The 20,158-nt window shown below is 42.2% G+C and overlaps 1 protein-coding gene across 1 annotated transcript in view; it reads right to left on the reverse strand.

Moving 5' to 3' along the window:
• Window positions 1–2,256: 2,256 nt before the first annotated feature.
• Window positions 2,257–20,158, reverse strand: part of KCNQ3 (potassium voltage-gated channel subfamily Q member 3) — a 310,685-nt gene continuing 292,783 nt past the window's right edge. The window contains exons 12-15 of the mRNA XM_053558265.1: window positions 18,606–18,737; window positions 15,557–15,655; window positions 13,485–13,569; window positions 2,257–11,224 (exon numbers count right to left, since the gene is read on the reverse strand). Coding sequence (XP_053414240.1) covers window positions 10,490–11,224; window positions 13,485–13,569; window positions 15,557–15,655; window positions 18,606–18,737 — 1,051 coding nt within the window. The 3' untranslated portion in view covers window positions 2,257–10,489. The remainder of the gene's footprint in view (window positions 11,225–13,484; window positions 13,570–15,556; window positions 15,656–18,605; window positions 18,738–20,158) is intronic.

Here is a 20,158-nt window from a genome sequence, read left to right on the forward strand (position 1 = left end):
TGATTGTATGAGTGGATTTCTGTTTCTTAAAGCCCACTGTGGCACAAACACTTCAGAGAATGGACTCAAGGAAAGATGTAGAGGCAGAGATAACAGCTGGAAGACAGGAAGGGAAAAAGCATGGCACAAAGAGGACTGTCCTCAGAGGGTCACGAGAAGTCAGCGGCTATGCAGGGTGGAAGTGAGAAGGGGGCCAAGGCTGCCTCCTAAGCCTCTGGCACAGGTGCTTATATGGACTGCTGCTGCCAGGCCCAAGAGGGGACGGGAGAAGGGAGCAGGATTGCAGGGGTAGAGGCAGGAGAGAAGTGATGGGTTCCTTGTGAGGGTGCCATTTGTTATTGAGAAGAAAGGATGGCAAAACTCTTTCTGCCAACAAGAGGAACAGAGACTGGTGGGCAGAGAGAAATTTTACAGCAGCTAGATAGGAGGGAGATAGTTTCTTTGAAAGAAAAACTCTGAAAATGAATCCTGAGAATGGTGGTGGAGATGGGAGGCAGAAGTCAGGAGGGAACAGGGATGTGGGACAAGATTTTCCTCACCACCCTGCAGTTTCTTTGACCTAAGGACAGACAGTTCCAAGAGCCCTAGTTCACCTTCAAGACCTTGTCTGCCTAGACCATCTCCTTCTCCCCTTCTGTATTCCAAACACACTCGACATCTTAGTCTCCAGAGTGCTGGCATGCTCTGCTTCCCCAGGGTATAAATGTCATGAGTTGTTTGTCATAGGTAGCAGATACCACAGGAACAAGAATATAAAAGCACAATTTTCCTTAAACGGAACTGCTGAGCCAAGCCTATCTCATGCTTCTGGGGCTTTGCATATTCTCTTGCAGGTGTCTGGCAGGTCTCTCTTCTCCACTCCCTTCTTCATTTTTGGCTTTGCCTTGGGCAATATGCATAAATATTCCATTCATACCTCATTTTGTATAAGGAACCTTCTCTGATACTTCTGATATGAGCCAGTACCACTCTTGGTATTTCCATTAAACTCTTGATTATCTCTATCATCGTACCTCTAACAGACCTGAAATTATCTTCCAGCCAATACTTTCCTACCACTGAAATGTGAAATATTATATTCTCAGTGCTGGGCTCATGGTAGACACGTAACTACTAGTTCTTTTTTTTTTTTTCCTTTTTTGAGACAGAGTCTCACTCTTGGTAGAGTGCCATGGCATCATCATAGTTCATAGTAACCACAAAATCTTGGGCTCAAGTGATCCTCTTGCCTCAGCCTTTCGAGTAGCTGGGACTACAGGTGCCCACCACAATGCCTGGGTATTTTCTAAGGATGGGGTCTCACTCTTCTTACTCAGGTTGGTCTCGGACTCCTGAGCTCAGGCAATCCACCCACCTTGGCCTTTCAGAGTGCTGGGATTACAGATGTGAGCCACCTCACCCAGCCACAACCACTAGTTCTTAAATAAGTACGTGCTCCTTGAACTAAACTGAACAGAGTATTGGGAGAAAGAAGCAAGGATTATAACCAACATCCTAATCTAAGGGAACACAGTTGGAAAACTGGCCTGTGAAGGAATCATGCCCACCGATGGTCCAATTTGTAATAGAAAAATATTGAGAATTTGTTCTTGGCTGCTGCATTTGAACTGTACACCCCACTGATAGGGAGAAAAATCTTGCTAATATTTTGTGCAATTAAATTATTTCCATACATGTTTATGACTCTAGCAACTCCCAGGGGAACTTTCTCATGTCCTCATTTTATTCCCTGGGCAATAGCTATACCTGTGTAGATCTTGTGATCATTTAATGCTAACAAGGAAAGCCACAGGCTCAATCATAACATCCATGTGGTGAACAAAGCTATATATTCAATGCGTATTTCCTTGTGCTGGGCAGTCATGAAGGCTACATTTCCATAGCAGCCTTGTAGGTTGTCATGTCACTGATCTTGGGCAATGACAACGTGAGTGCAAGTGATGAGTCACTTCGAGTCCAAGACAGACAGGAGAGGCCAGCCTGGCTTTTCTGCATTCTCCCCTCCTAGTTCTGTGGATGGAAGTGAGGGGCTGTAGCACTTTAGAGCCCACTATGGAAATAGTCCAAATCCTTGCATCACTCTTTGGAACTCAGACAATCCACCCTGGACTGTGACCTGAGAAAGACATAAAATCTTCATTGTGTTAGGCCACTGACATTGAGAGGCTTTTCCATTGCAGGAGACAGCATCATTTATCATAAATAACACAATCTCATAAGGGCTGTTTTAAAGCAAATAACATTCCTCCACATAACCACTGAAATGTCTATTTATTAATAAGTGGTGCAATATTTATTTAAGATAGAACATAAAAAATCAGGTAAGAATTGTTTGCATAATATGTATGGAAATCAACCTATTAAAGTTGTTCAAATATTGGACAAAGCCAGAATATAAATTACACGTACAGTTTAAAAATTACAGGAAATCATATTATAAAGAGCACTAAAGGCCACTTGTGGAATAGTTGTGTTCCCCTGTAAGCCAGAATGTAAAGAAAGCCTACTCAGAGCACGGAGACAAATCCAGGGAGCAAGGCACCAGAATTCTATGCCATAAAGGGGGTCAAAGAAAATACAACCCAAAATCAAATACAATGGATTCACATCACTGGAAACCTCGATTTTTTTCTTCAATGATTGGTGTTCTTCAATCATTTCTACATTAGAAAATGAAAAAAAAAATAGCCATATCCCATCTGAAACAAGGTCGCTGTCGTTTTTCTCTTTAAGACAAGAAAGGATTGACTTATTTGATGATGTTCACCTGTCTTTCCAAGGCGATTTTTCAGGATGGGGCACAGCCAACTTTACGTCTTCAACAGCAAAATGTCTGAGTTTTAACAGAATAGCTGCCCCAATCTTGGACCACACAACCCTCAGGGGAACTTTGGAGGGTGGAGCTGCCCTCCCCTCACTCGGCTATTCAGTATTCAGTGGAATAAAAAAGGGCACAATTACCTGGTCAGGTTGGCTTCCATGAGGAACCTTGGTCTTTTAATATCAAGAAAGAGAGACACAACTGTTCTGAACTGAACTGAAATGAAAACGGATAATGTTTTTATAGACTGGCCTGTCTCTTCAGGGTTTCAAAGCCCTGAAATAAAGGTACAGTCCGGAGACAAAAGACCAGAGTCAGCAGAGCTGAGGAGGAGATATTTGAACTTGTTGGTGAAAGACAATGACAAGAGGTCCTTGGGGGCAAAGAACAAGGGGTGCTTGTGGGATTATCTGCAGCTGCACCAAACTCTGAGAGCTAATGGATTCCAACATGAACCAGGTGAATAATTTATGTGGCATTATTTTCTGCCACTGACAGCTGGATCGTGAAACCACTCAGAGGAACAGCTGAGCCAGGCACTACTCTTCTCTCCAGGGAACTGGGGGTCTGTGATCAGTTTCCCGTAAGGCTGAGTGGACACAGAAGGGCAAGCCATGATGAGGAGCATGGGGCGTGATCTGGGAGCGTTTCATAGACCTGGGAGACTCAGCTGGGGGTGGAAGGAGAACACGCTTTGCAGGTACAAGGGCTTTGGCTAAAATCGTGGCTCTACCTCTTATCATGTGTGACCTTTGACAAGGTCTTTTCCCTCACAGCTTCAGTTTCCTCATCTGTAAGATAGAGACAGTAACATTTCCCTCATGGGGCTGTGATGAGGATGGCATGGAGTGTAGAGAGAGTTGTTATGTCACATGCAATCCAGAGAGCTTCGAGTCAAGTTTCTCTCCCCTTCCCTGACTTCAGTTTTATAGACAGAGGAAGGGAATGGAACATTGAAAGAAAACATATTCTCATTTTTTATTATTCTTAGGTATCAAATTGCAGTCCATTTGACACGTCTAAGAGGAATTACAAGTACATTCCTGAGGACTGAGCTAGGCTTTAGACTGCTTCATTGTAAGCCATTTTCAAATTATTCTTACATGTAGCCTATTTTTGATTCTGTCAAAAATTATTATTTCCCCCTGAAACTTAACTTTAAACCCAGAACAATTTTATCTGGAAGAAGGAGACCTAAGGAGAATGACAACCTTTACAATTGCTGCGTCAACTGTTGCTGTTCAAGAACTTGGCCACTCTTCTTCCTGATTATCTCTTAGGACTCGTCAGTTTAGCCTGACTCAGGCAGACTGAACATCCTATCCTTGGGTTTAACAAGGAACATTGTGGAGTCCTGGAATATTCTAGCAAAGCTATCCTAAGCACAACATAAGTGGAAACCACCTATGGAGAGCTTCATTTGAGCCAACAGAGGCCTGCTTACTTCCTAAAATAATTTCCTAGTTACACAAATGTAAGATGTCTTAAATGAATCAAATGAATCCTGTTTCTGTCTTTTTAGTTTTTGGAGAAAGCGCTATAAAAGTACCTGGCTATGAGCTGGCCATATGGCGATTCTCTGGGACAAAGAAAGAGGAACCAGGCTGGGTTCAGATGAGACCCAGAGATCTCAGAACAAAGGGACACCTTTGGTAAACTTGGGGCCACATAGAGCCCCAAAGAAATCACATATTAGTTTAGAGATTTTTTAAAAAGAAATCCTGTTAATTGGCCTATAGATAAGGATACAACTTGAAGCATGAGCTGAATGAGTCCAAGGCATGGGCCAAGAAGGTGAACAAGTCCAAGCTTGGCAGGACAAGGAGGGATCAAAGTAGGAGAGATCAGAGGAGGGGAGGGTAGAAGGGCTCTCCTGGCCATGGGGTCATTCTCCTTCTTTTCCTTTCTCAAGTGCACCCAGAGGCAGGGGGTTTTGCTATGCCTTTTGAAGACAGCAGGAATGTGGGAGAAGGAACATTTTCATCTTTCAAGGCATGGGGACATCAATCATACATGCACTCTAGAGATGGGAAGAAGTTCCCCAAATGTGTCTGCCTTAGTAGTTTCTCAAATGGGCTGGGAATTTTCAGGGCTCAACAGGAATGCTTTTTTCTCACTTCCTATTTTACTTTTAGGTTTTTGTCTCCTCTGGACCAGGAGTCAGGAGACCTGGATTCTGGATTCATTCTGCTACTCAATTACTTGCTCAATCACTGACAGACTTGGAGTGATTCCCTTCACTCTGGGCCTCTGTTTCTTGATCCATGGTTGTTCTGGGTGACCAAAGTCTTTTCTTGCTCTGAGCATGTAAGAATCTATGAAATTATGTCTGTCTTCTTGTGTCTATGAGAATATATCAAACAGTAAGCATGATTCTCCTGCAGGGTTGCTGAGGTCAAGACTCTTAAAGACTAGAAACAATCTGCCCAGGCAGGGTTTGAGCAAGCTTGAACTCTTCCTTCTGGAAGTTCCTTCACTCATTGGTAGAGTGTCATGCCATCATGGCACACTTGACTTTCCTCATGAAACTATGAGCCCTTTCATATTTAATCATTCCTGCCATTTGGTTTTTCCTCCTACAAATAAACCATCCTTTGAAGAATGCTACAACACCTGGTACTGTATGTCCAGTGGGCCAGCACAGCTCAGCCACTGGACCCAATATTCCTGCTGTTTTCTTTCCAACATTCCTTTTCTTTCCCATTTCGATGAGAAAAAGTAAACATTTTTATCTGCAGAGACGTACTTATTTAAAAAGCAATTCTGAAAGTGCCTGATATTTTCATGTAATAACTGGGATTGTACCTCCACTCAAAACAATTGTTTCTGAAAACAATTTTCTGGTGTGAATTTAGAATTCATAAATAATAACAAAGACTGAAACAATGGAGTCAACACAAACTTACAAAAAAAAAAAAAAGAAGGAACATAATTAACAGTCCCTGGTATGTGTCAGTTACTGTACTAGGGGCTTTAATTGTATTTTGATTGTCTCATTTGAAAATCAAAACAGGACAGAAGAATCAAATACTTTCGAAGTCCTGAATTCAAATTTTCTTCTAGGTCATCTCTGTGTGCTTCCTCCTATTCTTCAATGCTTCCTCCTATTCTTCAATAGTATCATCACTGGCTTCCAAAAACATTAACACCATCCAGAAGAGCCATTACCTGGCTCTTAACATGCTAACTTGGTCATTGGTGAGGGGATACCTGCTGCCTAGTTTAAGGGCAAGTTGGCTCAGTCTTGAATGGTGTAACATCAGTAATATAAGAATACTGGGCTGTTTTTGATATAAAGAAAGAACTTAGACTTTTTAAAGTTCATCTTGAAATAAGCAAGCCTTCAAGGACAAGTGAGGATTCAGAGCAAATTCCTAAGGATGGGTGGGATTCAGAGAGCAAAGAAAATCTTGTGATCTTAGGTACCTTGAAAGCATATTTATGAAAACCGTATATACCAGCTATGAGGCACCTGCAGGGGAAGCAAAGAGTTTGGGGAATCCTGTGGATTGTTTGGTAGAACTGTCAGACTTCTTCTCTTGTCCCAGCAGATTTGATCTGCAAGACATCTCTCTCTTGAGATAGATGCTGTGCCATAGTCTCTTGGTCAACATGATGAAATGGAAGTAACTCAGCTTGCCTGGTCTTGATCTTGGTAGAGATTTAGAGAGGAGGAGAAAGATCATTTCTCCAAGATATCCTAGAACCCCTTTCTTGCATAGTTTTGAACCCAAACTTGAAGTCCCCATTTGACCCACTCAGTCTTCCCTGGACTGATGGGATCATTACTATTTTGGTGCAAAATTTTTACTCTCGCTTTCTTTCATGTTCAATTTTCCATTGTTTCCAGGCTAGGAAGCAGTCCTTTCTGTATAGAGTTGTCTGCAGAGATAAAATCAGATGCAGTTTGAAGGAACCTCCAGTATTTGAGGCCACCAGATTCCTAAAATTTTGATGGCAGAAACTGTGGTTTTTCTTAATCTCTGAATTTCCAGTGCATTGCATAATTCTTGGCATACAGTGGTGATGAATAAACCTTGTCAAGTGGATAAACAAATAAATTATTCATTATTACACTCTCATTATAGTAGCATGGAAATACGAGAATGGTTTTGCCAAATTATGAGTAGATCCTGTTATGTTGGGATTTTCTACAAGTAATTAATGTTTTCAAACTATAGTGTCTAGGCACTGCTTTGCACAAAATAGACACAGGAAGCATTGTTGATTGATTTGTTCACTTTGGCTTATAAACCTTGGGGTTTTCTAGTTGGTTTTCAAGAAAACTAGAGCTTTATAATATCAGTGTCATATCTAATAAGGCTAAGTTCTCAGTTCTAAGAATAAATATAGTTGTTGAATAAATGTTTCTTAATTATTTTTCTTTTCCTCCAATATTTTTTTCTTAAACTTTTGCTGTTTGCTTGTGTGCTGGTTTTTAATAGTCAAAACTCACACTTGATCTCAAGTACTTTTCTTTTAGCCCATTAGAATTACCCTTCACTTACCATTTGTAAAGTTGATTTATTTCACTCATTTGGATCCTGCTAAAATATGAACTCTTAAATTTTCCTTATGTCATACTGTGACACAGAAACCAAACCCATATGATAGGATCACAGTTTTACCTGAGAAAATCATTCCTAGTTTTTATGATAGAATTAAGTTGTCACTACTTCATGGTTTCTGCCAAAATTACTGCAATTTCCTGGGCAAGTTCTCTAGCAACTAGCATAGCCGAGGTTATATAATCTTGGACCATGTTATTAACCAATTCCTTTGCATTGTTCCATCATGCCATTCCTTTGCCTGACAAAAGGATCTTTTGGGGAAGATCCTTCCCACAACTCATTCAATCCCAGACCCTGAACTTCCGTTTCCTTGACTGAGCCATGTTGGTTGAGGTTGCCTATGAGTAAGCAACTTCAGTATATTTTGTTTGCTCTTCTGGAATGCATGTTTTTTTAATAAAAAGGGGAAGTAGAATTATCCCAGAAGATTATTTTTCTTTTTCCCTTATGTTTTCTTAGATGGGGGAAAAATAGCTCTTAAGAGACTCATCATTTATTCATTCATGAAACATGTATTTTGTCTGTGTCCACACTGATAAAGACAACTTACTAATCTTGCAAACATACTGGTGATCAACACCAGCCCAATCCCCGCTGTCCTGGCCTTATGATCTAGCAGAGCAGCTGGACTGCCCACCTATGGTTTAGAAAATAGCACAAGTTCCATTTCTTTCTAGGTTATTAGAAGAACCAAAGGTAGTTATTCTAAATCTGGATACATGGCAAGTCTTTTTAGCTACAACTCCTTTGAGTTGCTGGAATTCTATTTGTAAGATTCTGAAACTAGTAAGTTCTGCAAGAATATTTAAGTTAAGAAAAATAATTGGTGCATATGTAGAGAATTTGATTCATTCTCCAGAATTGTTTTATGATTTCCAATACCTCAAATACACAAAGAACATAACAATATGTTGTATGGCAGGTAGTGCAATCCCCTCTGATGAAAGATGATACTGGGGAGACCAGAATTAAGAACCAAGACCCCAGGAAGAGGCATAGGGTTTCTTAGGTAATAGCTCCCAATTGATTATTCAGTTGTATTGAAGGGAGGGGGAAGAAGACAAAATGACCTGTGCCTTTGTCCTTGAGATTGCCAGAAGGTCAAATGAAAAACCACAGGGGAGGCACTTCATATTGAATGTGTGTGATCACTCTTATGTATTTCTCATCTCAGACTTCAAGGTCCTCACCCATCCCTTCATTGGCCCTCTGTGGAAAACTCTCTTCTCCCACTCACAATGCTCACCTTTGGCCAGGGACTTCAGACTTTGGTTGTAAGCTCCTCAAGTCAGGGGCCAAGCTCTTAGCACCCCTATATTCTGAGCCTTTTGCTTAGTACCTGTGGGTTGAAAGGAACCAGTCTCTGAAGAAGTATCTTCTCTTTCCAACATAGTGCATTAGGTAATGACAAAACCTCCACGGGCAGCCTGCCATAGCTACTGGGGCTCTTGCCAAGACTTTGAGGAAGAATATGGATGTTGGTTGCATGCAGTCATTTGTTTAGGTCATTTAAATCATCTGGGTGGTCACCATGGCAACCACCCACAACCAGTGCTTGAGTGTGTGAAAGGAGTGAGCCGATAACAATGTGGTGTAGTCATTCAGCTAATTCAGCCCACGTCTAACAAAAACCTTTCCCATCAAAATTTGTGATAGCAGTAGTAACATAAGAGGCCCCAGGGTGGCTTGTGCTTTAATATTGGGCTTATATTCTAGGGCAGTGCTCTTCAGGCTGACTGCTTACCCTTCAGCTAGTCTTATGGCAAGGTATGGTCTTAGCATTTTCATTAAGAAATAGAGGAATAACATTGGATGGTTCTAGAAATTTTGCCTATTTGCATGTCGGTAAACGTAGCTACCTTGCATTGTTATTTTTCTGGATCCCAAACACAATGCACAGAGTGAGCATGTTTTGCATTAAAACCAGACATGCACCTCCTGCTGGATAAACTGTGGTACATGCTCACCACATGACACAAAGGATGGGCATCTTGGCGCCATTGTGTAAATGGTGGAGTGTTGTGGTGAGGGGAAGCCAGGGAAGGGAGGATCTGAAGGCCAGACTTTGACTCCTGGCTCTCCACAGGACAACTGAGTGACCCTGTGTGTCACTTTACCTGAGCCTAGGATTTCTCATTTTTAAAAAGAAGTGCTTGGGCTAGCTAATCCTCCATGCCTTCTTGACTCTCATAATTTCTGTTAGGTGGATATTCTGTACTTAAGTGTCACGGGGAGGAACGTGAACTGGAACCTCATTTTCAAGGCACTGAATTTAGCTCCTGCCCAGAAGGCCACCCCTACTTTTGACAAATTCCATTGTCCTTGGCTACCTAAATTAGAAACTATTTTACGTGTGTGTGCATCTATCTACTTTTTTCCCCTACCAATTCATAACTCATCAGAAATGCTACACTTGAAATTACCACCTTTTACAGACAAGGAAACTGAGGCATGATACTGAACAATATCAGATCAAATCGGGTATTTTTGAGAGCTTTTTAAATAATTCTGCCAGTTTTTCCTTAATAAAGTATTTGTTTAAATTCTTGGTTTTGGAGATGTGATGACTCATTTTTTTTTTTTTTCTAATGTTAGCTCTGTAGTTAGCAGCCTCATGGATACACAATGTGATTTTGTTGAGAAAATTATTTCCTTACTTTAGAAAATGTTAATCACTGGAGTGTTTTCTACAAGGGGGCAATGATCCTAGAAATAACGTGACTCCTTTCTCTGCTTACCAAATGAAAACCCAAACCAGCCAACCAAATGAATAGCACAGCTTGTCAATAATTTCTCCCTGCACTGGCCCAATCATGATCAAAAGTAAGAAGAGCAGATAAGTGTATGCTAGAAGAGATTAGCGGTACCATTTATATAGTGAAAAGTCATGCAAACCATGCTGAAAAGGAAGTGCTTCGTCGTGGCAACATGGAGAGGAAGGAGGCTGTGGAAGCCTCTGCCTGGGTGGGGGCCACCACGCACATGCCTGCATCTGATGCAGCCCTTGGTGGCCCCGTCGGTAAGCGTCTGGTGTGAGAGTGAGTGAACTGTACAAAGTCCGCCTACATTACAAGGAGGAGTCAGCCAGTGACCCCTTTTAAACGGGCTTATTGGAAGGGGTCCACACGGAATCGGAAATCCCGTCCCCTGTGGACGACAGAGGCATGGAGCCGCTGGGCGTGAAGGGGTCCGTGTCTGTGTCCGTCTCACCCTCGGCAAGGTACCGCTTCTCCCTCATCCAGCTCGAACCCCCATTGGGGCCAAAGGCATAATCGTCTCTGTCCTGAGAGATGCTGAAGCCACTTGGAGACCGCTCCAGCTCCTCATGGTTGACTGACATAAGGGACAGAGGTGTGTCGCTGTCCCGTGTGACGCTGCATCTCTGCCGGGGGGAGATTCGGTCCGAGTAGGGCCCGTGCAGTTCAGCCTGGGAGTGGCAGCTCACTCGGGAGTCCAGAAGAGTTAAGATGGGTAGGACGGTGGGTCTTTCCGCGTATGTTGTCACCGAGGAAGGAAGTGTCCCCTGACTCTTTCCAGAACTGGGTCCCCCTCGGGGCAGGTCTCCGGGATCATGTGCAAAAAACCCGTAGGGGCCGACTTTGTCGATGGGCACCTGGTGGAAGCTGTAGGGGAGGTCAGGGGGGCCTGTCTCAGAATAGTTACAGATGATGGTTTTCAAATCCGAATACCTGTTGTCCTCTTCCTTCTGTCCCCCCGCTGGCGAGGCGGCCCCCTGGCCGGGGCCGAGCTCCGTGACCTGCACCTGCAGCCGCTCCATGTGCTGCATGTGCATGTCCACCAGGAAGTCCAGTTTCCTCCCCATGTCCTGAACCTGGAAAACAGAAGGAGGCAGTGACTGCTTCCCTGGCACGCTGGGCTCGCCGTGACTGCTCCGAAGGAAATATAGAGTTACTGTGTCTACATTCCAGGAGGGAAGAGAATTCTAGCAAGTCTTAATAGTAAGAACAGCAACTAATAATGTGTTGCATGTCTCCTACTCATAGGCCCTGCACAAATATTAGCACTAAATTATAGAGACAACTGACCTAAAGGCTTTCCTGAAATCAAAGGCTGAGAGCAGAGAGATGGTTTGAGGAAGTCCTTCTTTGCCCTCCAGAGGAGGGGATAGCTTGCTAAAGCTGCCTGGGTTAAGGAGCAGGTGTCCCTGATTTACGAACATTTCTTTAGACCGAATCACATGTCTCCTAACTTTACACTAAATAAATGTCACTGCCAATTTCCATGAGGATCATATCAATCCTTTTATTTTATTTAGAACCCAAAATGGGAACCATGAAGAAGTGAGAGGAAATCTGAAGTTTTTAGGGGGGGGGGGTGCATATATCAAGAATGTTGTTTTTCATTATTAAAATTTAATTTATAATCTCTACTCAGATAAGCTTTGCTGGTCTGTCAGTGCCTCTGTTTCCTCACCTGTAGGATGGAGATAATAAATTATAAAAATTTATAAAATTGTAAGATACTCTTAACTTTCATAGAGCTAAACATCACAGGTGTTTCTCCCACGTGGCGATGCAAGCCCCACAGATACCAGGGTAGTGGTTACCAAGAATCAAGCTCTTCAGAACCGGAGGGCCTACCCAGGGGCCCTGAGGGGCAGCAGAAGCTGCATCTGTTCTTGTGGGGAACTTGCGTGAGCACATTTTCACGAGTTTGTGAGCACATGTGTGTGACACAAGAACCTGGATTAAAAGTTTTGCTTCTCCTGGCAATATCCTTTGCAAGCTGTGCACCCCGTTTGCCCTTGAACATTTTCTCTGCTTCCTGATGCTCTTTTAGTTTCACTTTCTGGAAATCCAGTACTCTAACTTGAGGAACGTTATAAATCACATATAGTCTGTAATGCTTCTTATTTGTTACAGGATTTCTTAGAATACTTAGTTAAGTCAGTGATTTGAGAGATGCTAAAGGGTCCAGGTCACCCAGTTCCACAAGACTATTGTTGGTGAGAATGAGTTCTGTCAGACAGGGCAGAGCCTGATCCAGTCCCTCACCTATACGGCATATTCTATTATTGTTCACTAATAATGTTTTCAGTCTTCTCAACAAGGGAAAACCATCCAGTTTCCTGATCTCATTGTCAGAAAAATCAATAGCATCAAACTGGTCTTGCTCTGACAATCTACAATTCACTGTCCTGACATATATTCTCATTTTACATAAGATATGAGCACAGCGAGAGACAGTGGCAGGATCTGAGTGTTAGTTACTGGTGTCACACCCAAGCCTCAACAGTCACTAACACAGAGCATTCGGGACCTGACTCTGCTTGTTAACTCATTTAATGTTGACAAGTTTATAAGGTAGATGCGATTATGGTATCTGTCCTACAGGTGAGGAAACAGAGGTTCAGACAGATTAGTAGTGCTGAGGTTATAAATGAAATTTTAAAAATGAAAAACAATATTCTTGATGTACCCTGTCCCCCCAAAATTCAGATTTTCTTTCACTTCTGTATGGATCCCATTTGGGGTTCTGAATAAAATCAAAGAATTGATAGAATCCTAATGGAAATTGGCAGTGACATTTATTTAGTGTAAACTTAGGCAGATGATGCTAGAATCTGAGCTAGCAAACTATGGAAGCCAGAGTGAGCCTCACGGGTGCTGGGAGTGACTTTCTCTTTCCACCTGAGTGAGCCTCCCCCATATACCCAGATCTCTTCACACAGGCCACCCACGGAGTGGACAATGACAAAAGGAGAACTAAAGACGCACAAAGGGAAAAATGGGCACGGAGGGTAACTAACACTTCTTACACAACCACCACGATGTGCAGATGACAGCAGCCACCGCCGTGCCAGCTAATATTTGGATGCATCCGCTCACTTCGTACTTACAGCAATTTCATGAAGTATTTAAAATCCCCATATGACAGACAAGGAAGATGCTTAGAACAATTAACTTGCATGTTATCATCCAGTTAGTAAAGGCCAAATCAGTGATTTCATTTCCCTAATGTTTTGTTGAATGGTAGATAGTATTAATCAAGTATCTCATCTCCCTATAAAAATGGCAGTTGAAAATAAATTTTATATACTTGCTTTTTGGTGAAGGAAAGAAAAGACCTACCTGTCTTTCAACTTTCACGAACTTCCCCATCATGCTTTGGTCTTCAGTTTCTGAGGTGGACGGCCTGGCTACATATGGTTCATTCCTAAGAAAAAGCCAACACGTCTGTAAGATCATTACATCTATTTTGCTTTGCAAGGTAATTCCAGCGAGGCAGGCCAAGGCCCAGGAGTCATCGTTCTCAGTCTCATCCTCATCTTGTGCAGCCTGAAAGAGAACCACTCAACTCTGCAGGCGTGAGGGTGTGTGAGTCGGGAAGAGGCAGAACTTTCCTGCCTTCAACCCTGGTATCTCATGCTTTCCTTCACTGTAGGAGAATTTGAAACCAAATATTCAGCTATAATAAGAAGGCTTGCCTTGGGTTAAAATTGCTAAAGCACCTAACAGTGCTTAGAGTGTTTAGTTTCTTTCAATGAAATTTCTTTGTTTTTCAGTCTCAGACTGCTGCTTGAGAACATCTATTCTGAATATGTGTGTGTGAGAGAGAGAGAGGAAGGGGTTGTCTAATCTCCAAAATTATATATAGGAGGAACAACTATTTCATCTGGCTAGTTTTGTTAGAAATGGAAAACAAATGCTGAATCTGGAAAATGATTCAAAAGATGGCACGGGGGATGGGATTGAGACGTGTGCTGAATTTATTCTTTGGCTAGGCATAGTGAATGCTGGCCTACATTCCAGTTAGTTGCAATATTTTTATGTTCTATGTAGATGAGAACTCTCAGGGAGCCCAAAATTATTCATGTTAGGCATTTATTGACAGTTGATTTTTCTTTCTTTTAGGCTACTAAATCCTGGTAAATCCTTGGCCTGTCTTTGGCTAAGCAGTCTTCAATTAAGGCAGATGTCAAAAACTGATGACCTGTAATTTAATCCAGCCTACTCGGGTTTTCCTGGGCCTGTACAAGGTTTTAAAACATGTAAGCCATCTCAAAAATGGAGAATTTCACATAAAAAAATCGGAATATTCTCCTTTTTTGAAAAATTAGACTATGGGGAAACAGAGGACCTTAATTCTTAAAATTAGCAATCATAAAACACACAGCAATTACCTCCTTTAGATGGGGCACATGCGCTTTATGTCCTCACGGCCCCGTCACTCCCTGGTGTATCCCCAAGACCGAAGCACACCCCTTTTCACCGTGCCATGTTTTTGCTCCTTTTATAAGAGGAAGTTACATAGTATTTCTTAAGCCTGACTCCCTCAATCACCTATCTTACACACCTTGAAGACATTTGGGAATAAAGAGATGTAAATTCAGGTAGTAGACTTCCTAAAGGATGCCCTACTCAAACTTTTAAAATGTTTTTTTGGAGGGAGGAGACCTGCTCTATTGAGGGACAAAACTTCTGTGCTGCAATGTTGATGGGGGCCTGACATCTGACTGCCTTCTCTGGCTCTGTCCTGAGAGGGCTACTGGTCAACACAACAGGAAGAGGTAGGCAGACGATTATCAGTGCTGCAGGCTCTGCTAACATGACAGGTTCTTCTGGTTCTAATAAAAAGCATACATTGCCTCTTGTTTTATAACTAGGAAACTGGTGTGGTTATTTTCATTTTCAAAACCATAAAAAGAGGCTGGGTGTGGTGGCTCACACCTGTAATCCTAGCACTCTGGGAAGCCAAGGCAGGTGGATTGCCTGAGCTCAGGAGTTCAAGACCAGCCTGAGGCAGAGGAAGACCCCATCTCTAAAGATAGCCAGGTGTTGTGGCAGGTGCCTGTAGTTCAGCTTGGGAGGCTGAGGCAGAGGATCTTTTCAGCCCAAGATTTTGAGGTTGCTGTGAGCTATGATGATGCCATGGCACTATACTGAGGGTGACAGAGTGAGACACTATCTCAAAAAAAAATAAAACAAAAAACATAAAAGGAAGTATCACCCACATGGTTTGGGAAGAGGGGCCCAAAGTCTTTTGTACAGAAACCTTTCAAATGGCCACACTGCAACAAGTTTCAAACTCTCTCTTCTTTTTATTTAGGGGAGTGGCCACTTTACCCGCATAAAGGACCCAAACTGAGATCTGGGGGTGGGGATGTTCCACAGGCCCGTAAGTCCATGTTCATGAGCCCCACCTGGGAGACTGCTGGGATGGGTAGGTAAATGCTGCCCCTTTCTGAGACTTCTTATGTTTAGGAGTAGATGGAGGTCCAGGGGTGAAAATCATATCTATTCTGAAAGACACAAAGAAAAGATGGATTAAATTCCACATAACCTTGTTTTGGCAGTAAAACAAATCATTCCATTCCCCCTGAAATCAGATACGGGTTTGGAGTAGATAAGGAAAAGAAAGCGAGAGAGACAGAAAAAGAGAGAGAAGCCATAGCCTCAGCATGTTCTTATCCATTGTTCTTTCTCTCCTGGTCCTGACAGCATCTTTCCATCCCGGGGGAGAGGGAGACAGACAAACCACTGAAGCAGGGTGAGGGCCACATCTTGTTTTCTTTTTTTTTTCCATATCCTTTAATGAATGCAAATATATTAACAGAAAAGACCCCCCCCAAACTATACAATTTCTTAAATAAGTCAGGAAAAGTAAAAAGACACAAAATTACATTGCTTCAATGCAAATAGAACACACACATCACAGCCACACTTGTGTTTTCCCAGATTTTCACAAAGAAAACGGGTCACCGTATTTCTCAGTGAAGACCCATACTATACTCTGGCTAATCAGAGACTTCCAAACTTTTTTCTTTAAAAAGAACATTTTTAATAGACTAAATACTGGTTATCACTGAGTTTTTGTTTAAGGTACAACAGCGGCATGGTTTAAATGTTATTTGCAGTTCTTGGAAAAAATAAAAAATTTAATGTAATGAAATACAGAAAAAGTAGGGACCACCTTTCATTATTTTGAGTACCATTGTTCTCTTGAAAAAATATTCCAACCTTCTAAAATCCCAGTTAAGAACCATTTCCAAGGGGAAAAATAAATCCAAAGCCATAAAATAACTACTGAACAAAAGTATGTGTGCACATCTTGTTTTCTTCATAAGAAATGTCACATGTGTGCAGCTCTTTGATCCTTCATCCAAACATCTAGTTAGGGAGTTTTTACAGCAAAAGCCAAGGCTCCGTTTTCACTGTGCACATCACTGCTGCTCCCTGAGCCTCTCTGGCCACTGGAAGGACAGATGCAACCCCAGCTCCCGCTTCTGCTTCCATTTCTGCAGGAGGCCCCGGCTCTCATTCTACGCCAGGATCAACAGGAGAGAAACGTTTCCCATTGTGCTGCCAGGTTTGGGTGGGAGCAGGCTTGAAGGTTCACCACAGACCCCAAACCATTAAGACGAAGCACAGGTCACTCTCTCCTCTCTGGAAACCCAACTGCTCCTCCTTTAGTCACTGCTGTATCCTAAATCAGCCTTCCTTTCTCTCTGGCCCACTGCAACCTAGACACGGCAAGGAAAATGCAATTCATCTTGCAGGCAGTCAACCTCTAGCTACAACTCCTAGAGAGACATTTGCCCAAAAACATAGCAAAAATTGTGACAGTGTGATGATCCACTCTGTGCTCATTAAGATTGGCTGATGGTTTTAGAATCTGGTATGTCTTAGACATCATGCTCCCTGGCTCTGTCTGTCAGAGAGCCACACTCACATAAGTAACGGCACCTTAGGCTCAGCATTCGTTCACACATGTGTTCAGCAGGCATTGAACACTCACTGTGTGCCTGCCGCTATGCTAGGACGTGAAAGTTGATATCCCAGTTAGAGACGATGCAAGGTCATGTATAACCACACCACCCACCCAACAGCATTGTTAATTCCCAAGCCCGGCAGTGGACGTTCCTTTCACTCAGCAGGCCATGCTGGGGGGAAACATTACTCAGGAAGCTAAGGCCCAGAGAGGATTCATGGAAATTGGAAATCTCACGGATTTTCAACCAATCAGAAAATGAATCGCAAATAGGATTCTGGTTGACTGACTGTTGTTCAGTGAATCTTGACATCATGCAGCTCTTTATTTAAAAACATTTTTTTAAAGATATTCTTACAAATTATTAAAGAGTTGGCAAATTTAAAAAGTAGGAAAAAATAAGTCACACATGAACTCATCATCTCAATATAGCTACTGAGATCCCTTGAGGGAAGTCCTTTTCCTTCATCTAGGCCCCTACGTGAAAGAATGTGTGAGTGCCCTGTGTATTTCTGAATAAACACGTGTGTGTGCATTTTTGTAATAATGTCATACATACATTAGTTAACATCTCAAGACTAGGTAGAGTATATTTACTTTGTGATATATGTAATATGTAAACATATGTATGTGTAAGGATATATACATATGTCTGAGTATATTATTACTAATCATATCCTATATATATTCACAAATCACATAATTTTTAAAAAAATCTAATTGTGTACTTTTTCTACATACCACTTGGTGGCTACATAACATTTTAATGAGATCAGGTGCCATTTTTTTTTCTTAACCACTGTCTCATAATTAAGGAAGTGCCGTGTTTCAGAGAGAACAGGGACTTTGGCAACTGTTAGGCCTGTTTAATTCCCAGCTCTGCCACCTACCAGCTACTTAGCTGGATAATTCTGGGCGAGTCCTTTGTCCTTTCAGCTTCACCTCATTGAAAAAATGACATTGTAATGCCATAGTTTGGGGGGTTATAAAGGATTAGACACATATCAGTAGCTAATTTAGGAGTTTAATAAAAATAAATAAAATTTGTGGCAATTATTAGTTAAGGATCGATGCTATTTCCATATTTTCACTATTACAGTATCTGATGAATTTTTTTTGATGAAAATTTTTAATATGGGAAAAAAATTGTTTACAATTGGCCAATTGGAGTCAGTTTAGATGATCCCAATTTTGTTGACAACAAGGAAAGCATTGCAGGCAGCATCCAGGGGAACATGAGCCTTCTCCTGTCCATCAGCCTGGCCAGGGGCTCCCCTCGGCCACAGCAATAAGCTTCTTCACCATCTACTCGAGCTGGGGCATTAACATCCCCAATGTTTGATGAACACTTTTGTTCTTAAAAATTTGCCCTGCATTTTGGATTATTTCTGGATGTCTTTCATCATAAACTCTAAGGTTCACATGGCTGTGACTCCTGAGTAGTCAGGAGAGCACAGTCCCTCCAGATGCGACCATCTTACCTCGTCTGAAGGTACTTGATCCTGGAAAGCATGTCGAGATGCCCCGCGGAATACTGCTCAATCACATCCTTCACATCGTAAGGCCTCAAAGTCTCCTTGAATTTTTTTTTATAGAGACGGAATTGTAGAATTCTGTAGGGCAAAAATTAAGGCTTTGTGTGTCATGGATGGAGAATGAAGGAAATTGTAATACAAAGCTAGCAAACTCAGGGGCAGGGGAAGAAAAGAAACAAAGAGAAAACACCTTTCTGTAAAGAACTTCCAACTTTTGGGTCTGGTTCTGCCCCTTCAAACCATACAGAGTTAGGCTGGCTAGTACCTCACCGTCATGACTCCCTCCCTTTAACCACTTGAATAGCAAGGAGGTGACTATCATAATAAGCCAGAGAGACACTGAGCTTAGGAACTATCCTAATAATAGATCAATGTGTAGATGACACATCTGTGATTGAAAGAACTTCAGCATCTTCCCAGGACCCCCCTGGCTAAAAAGGCCAGAGCTGCTCCTCAGACCCAGGCTGTGGGCTGACCAGGTCCATGCACTTCATCTGTCAGCCCATGTATCTCATCCACTGCAGCCTCTTTAGTTCTTTTGCTTTTGAGCTCCTAAAAAAGAAAAAAACTAGTTTCCATTTCCTGAGTTTTCTCTGGTTCATTATAAAATGGGACACCTGGTACAGAGAGGTGAGGTCAAACCCTCACCTCCATCCTTTATTGTTTCTTTTGTGGGAACCAATAAAGCCACTCTGGATGGCTAACACTCCTTGAGAGGCCCACCATGCAAGTGGCACCCACTGTGTGCACAGTGTCAGTTACAGCCCCAAATCACAGGTCAGTGTTGGAGGCCACAGCCCATCCCAGACCTGCCATCTCACAATTGCAAAAATCTTTCTTATTGTGCAAAGTTCTTTTGTTACGGCTTATGGCTCCAGCTTCTAAACACTATTTTGGCCAGCTGACTGTAACATCTAATTTACTTGTCATCCTTCCTTACTTCATAGAAGCCTTCCCTTTGCACAGTTCCACTTGAGGCAAGAGTCTGCACACTGTGGTTCACAGGTCGAATCTGGCCCACTGCTTATTTTTGGAAGTAAAGTTTTATTGGATATCAGCCATACCTGTTCATTTATGTACTGTGTTGGGGCTCAGAAAATAATACCCCAAGATGAAGGCTTCAGAAGCAAAAGTTTCTCTCTGATCTTTTCCTGCCCTCTTGATTCTCAGGTCCATTTTCCCCAAGTGATAGAAACTAGAATTCCTCTTCCCCAAGGCAGATCATAGAAACCAGAACCCCTTTTTCTCAAAATCCAGACATAAAACCTAAAAAAAAATATTACTTTAACTTTCCCTCTGCTTTTCTGTATAAAAACTGGCCAAAAAAGAAAGTATCTGAACTACCTTGTTTGCTTGTTGGATATAAGACTCCCATTCCAGAGAGGCTGGGAATCAGGGGTCCTCAAACTACGGCCCACGGGCCACATGAGGCGGTGTGATTGTATTTGTTCCCATTTTGTTTTTTTACTTCAAAATAAGATACATGCAGTGTGCATAGG

The sequence above is a fragment of the Nycticebus coucang genome, chromosome 13, assembly GCF_027406575.1.
Source record: "Nycticebus coucang isolate mNycCou1 chromosome 13, mNycCou1.pri, whole genome shotgun sequence".
Taxonomy (NCBI): domain Eukaryota; kingdom Metazoa; phylum Chordata; class Mammalia; order Primates; family Lorisidae; genus Nycticebus; species Nycticebus coucang.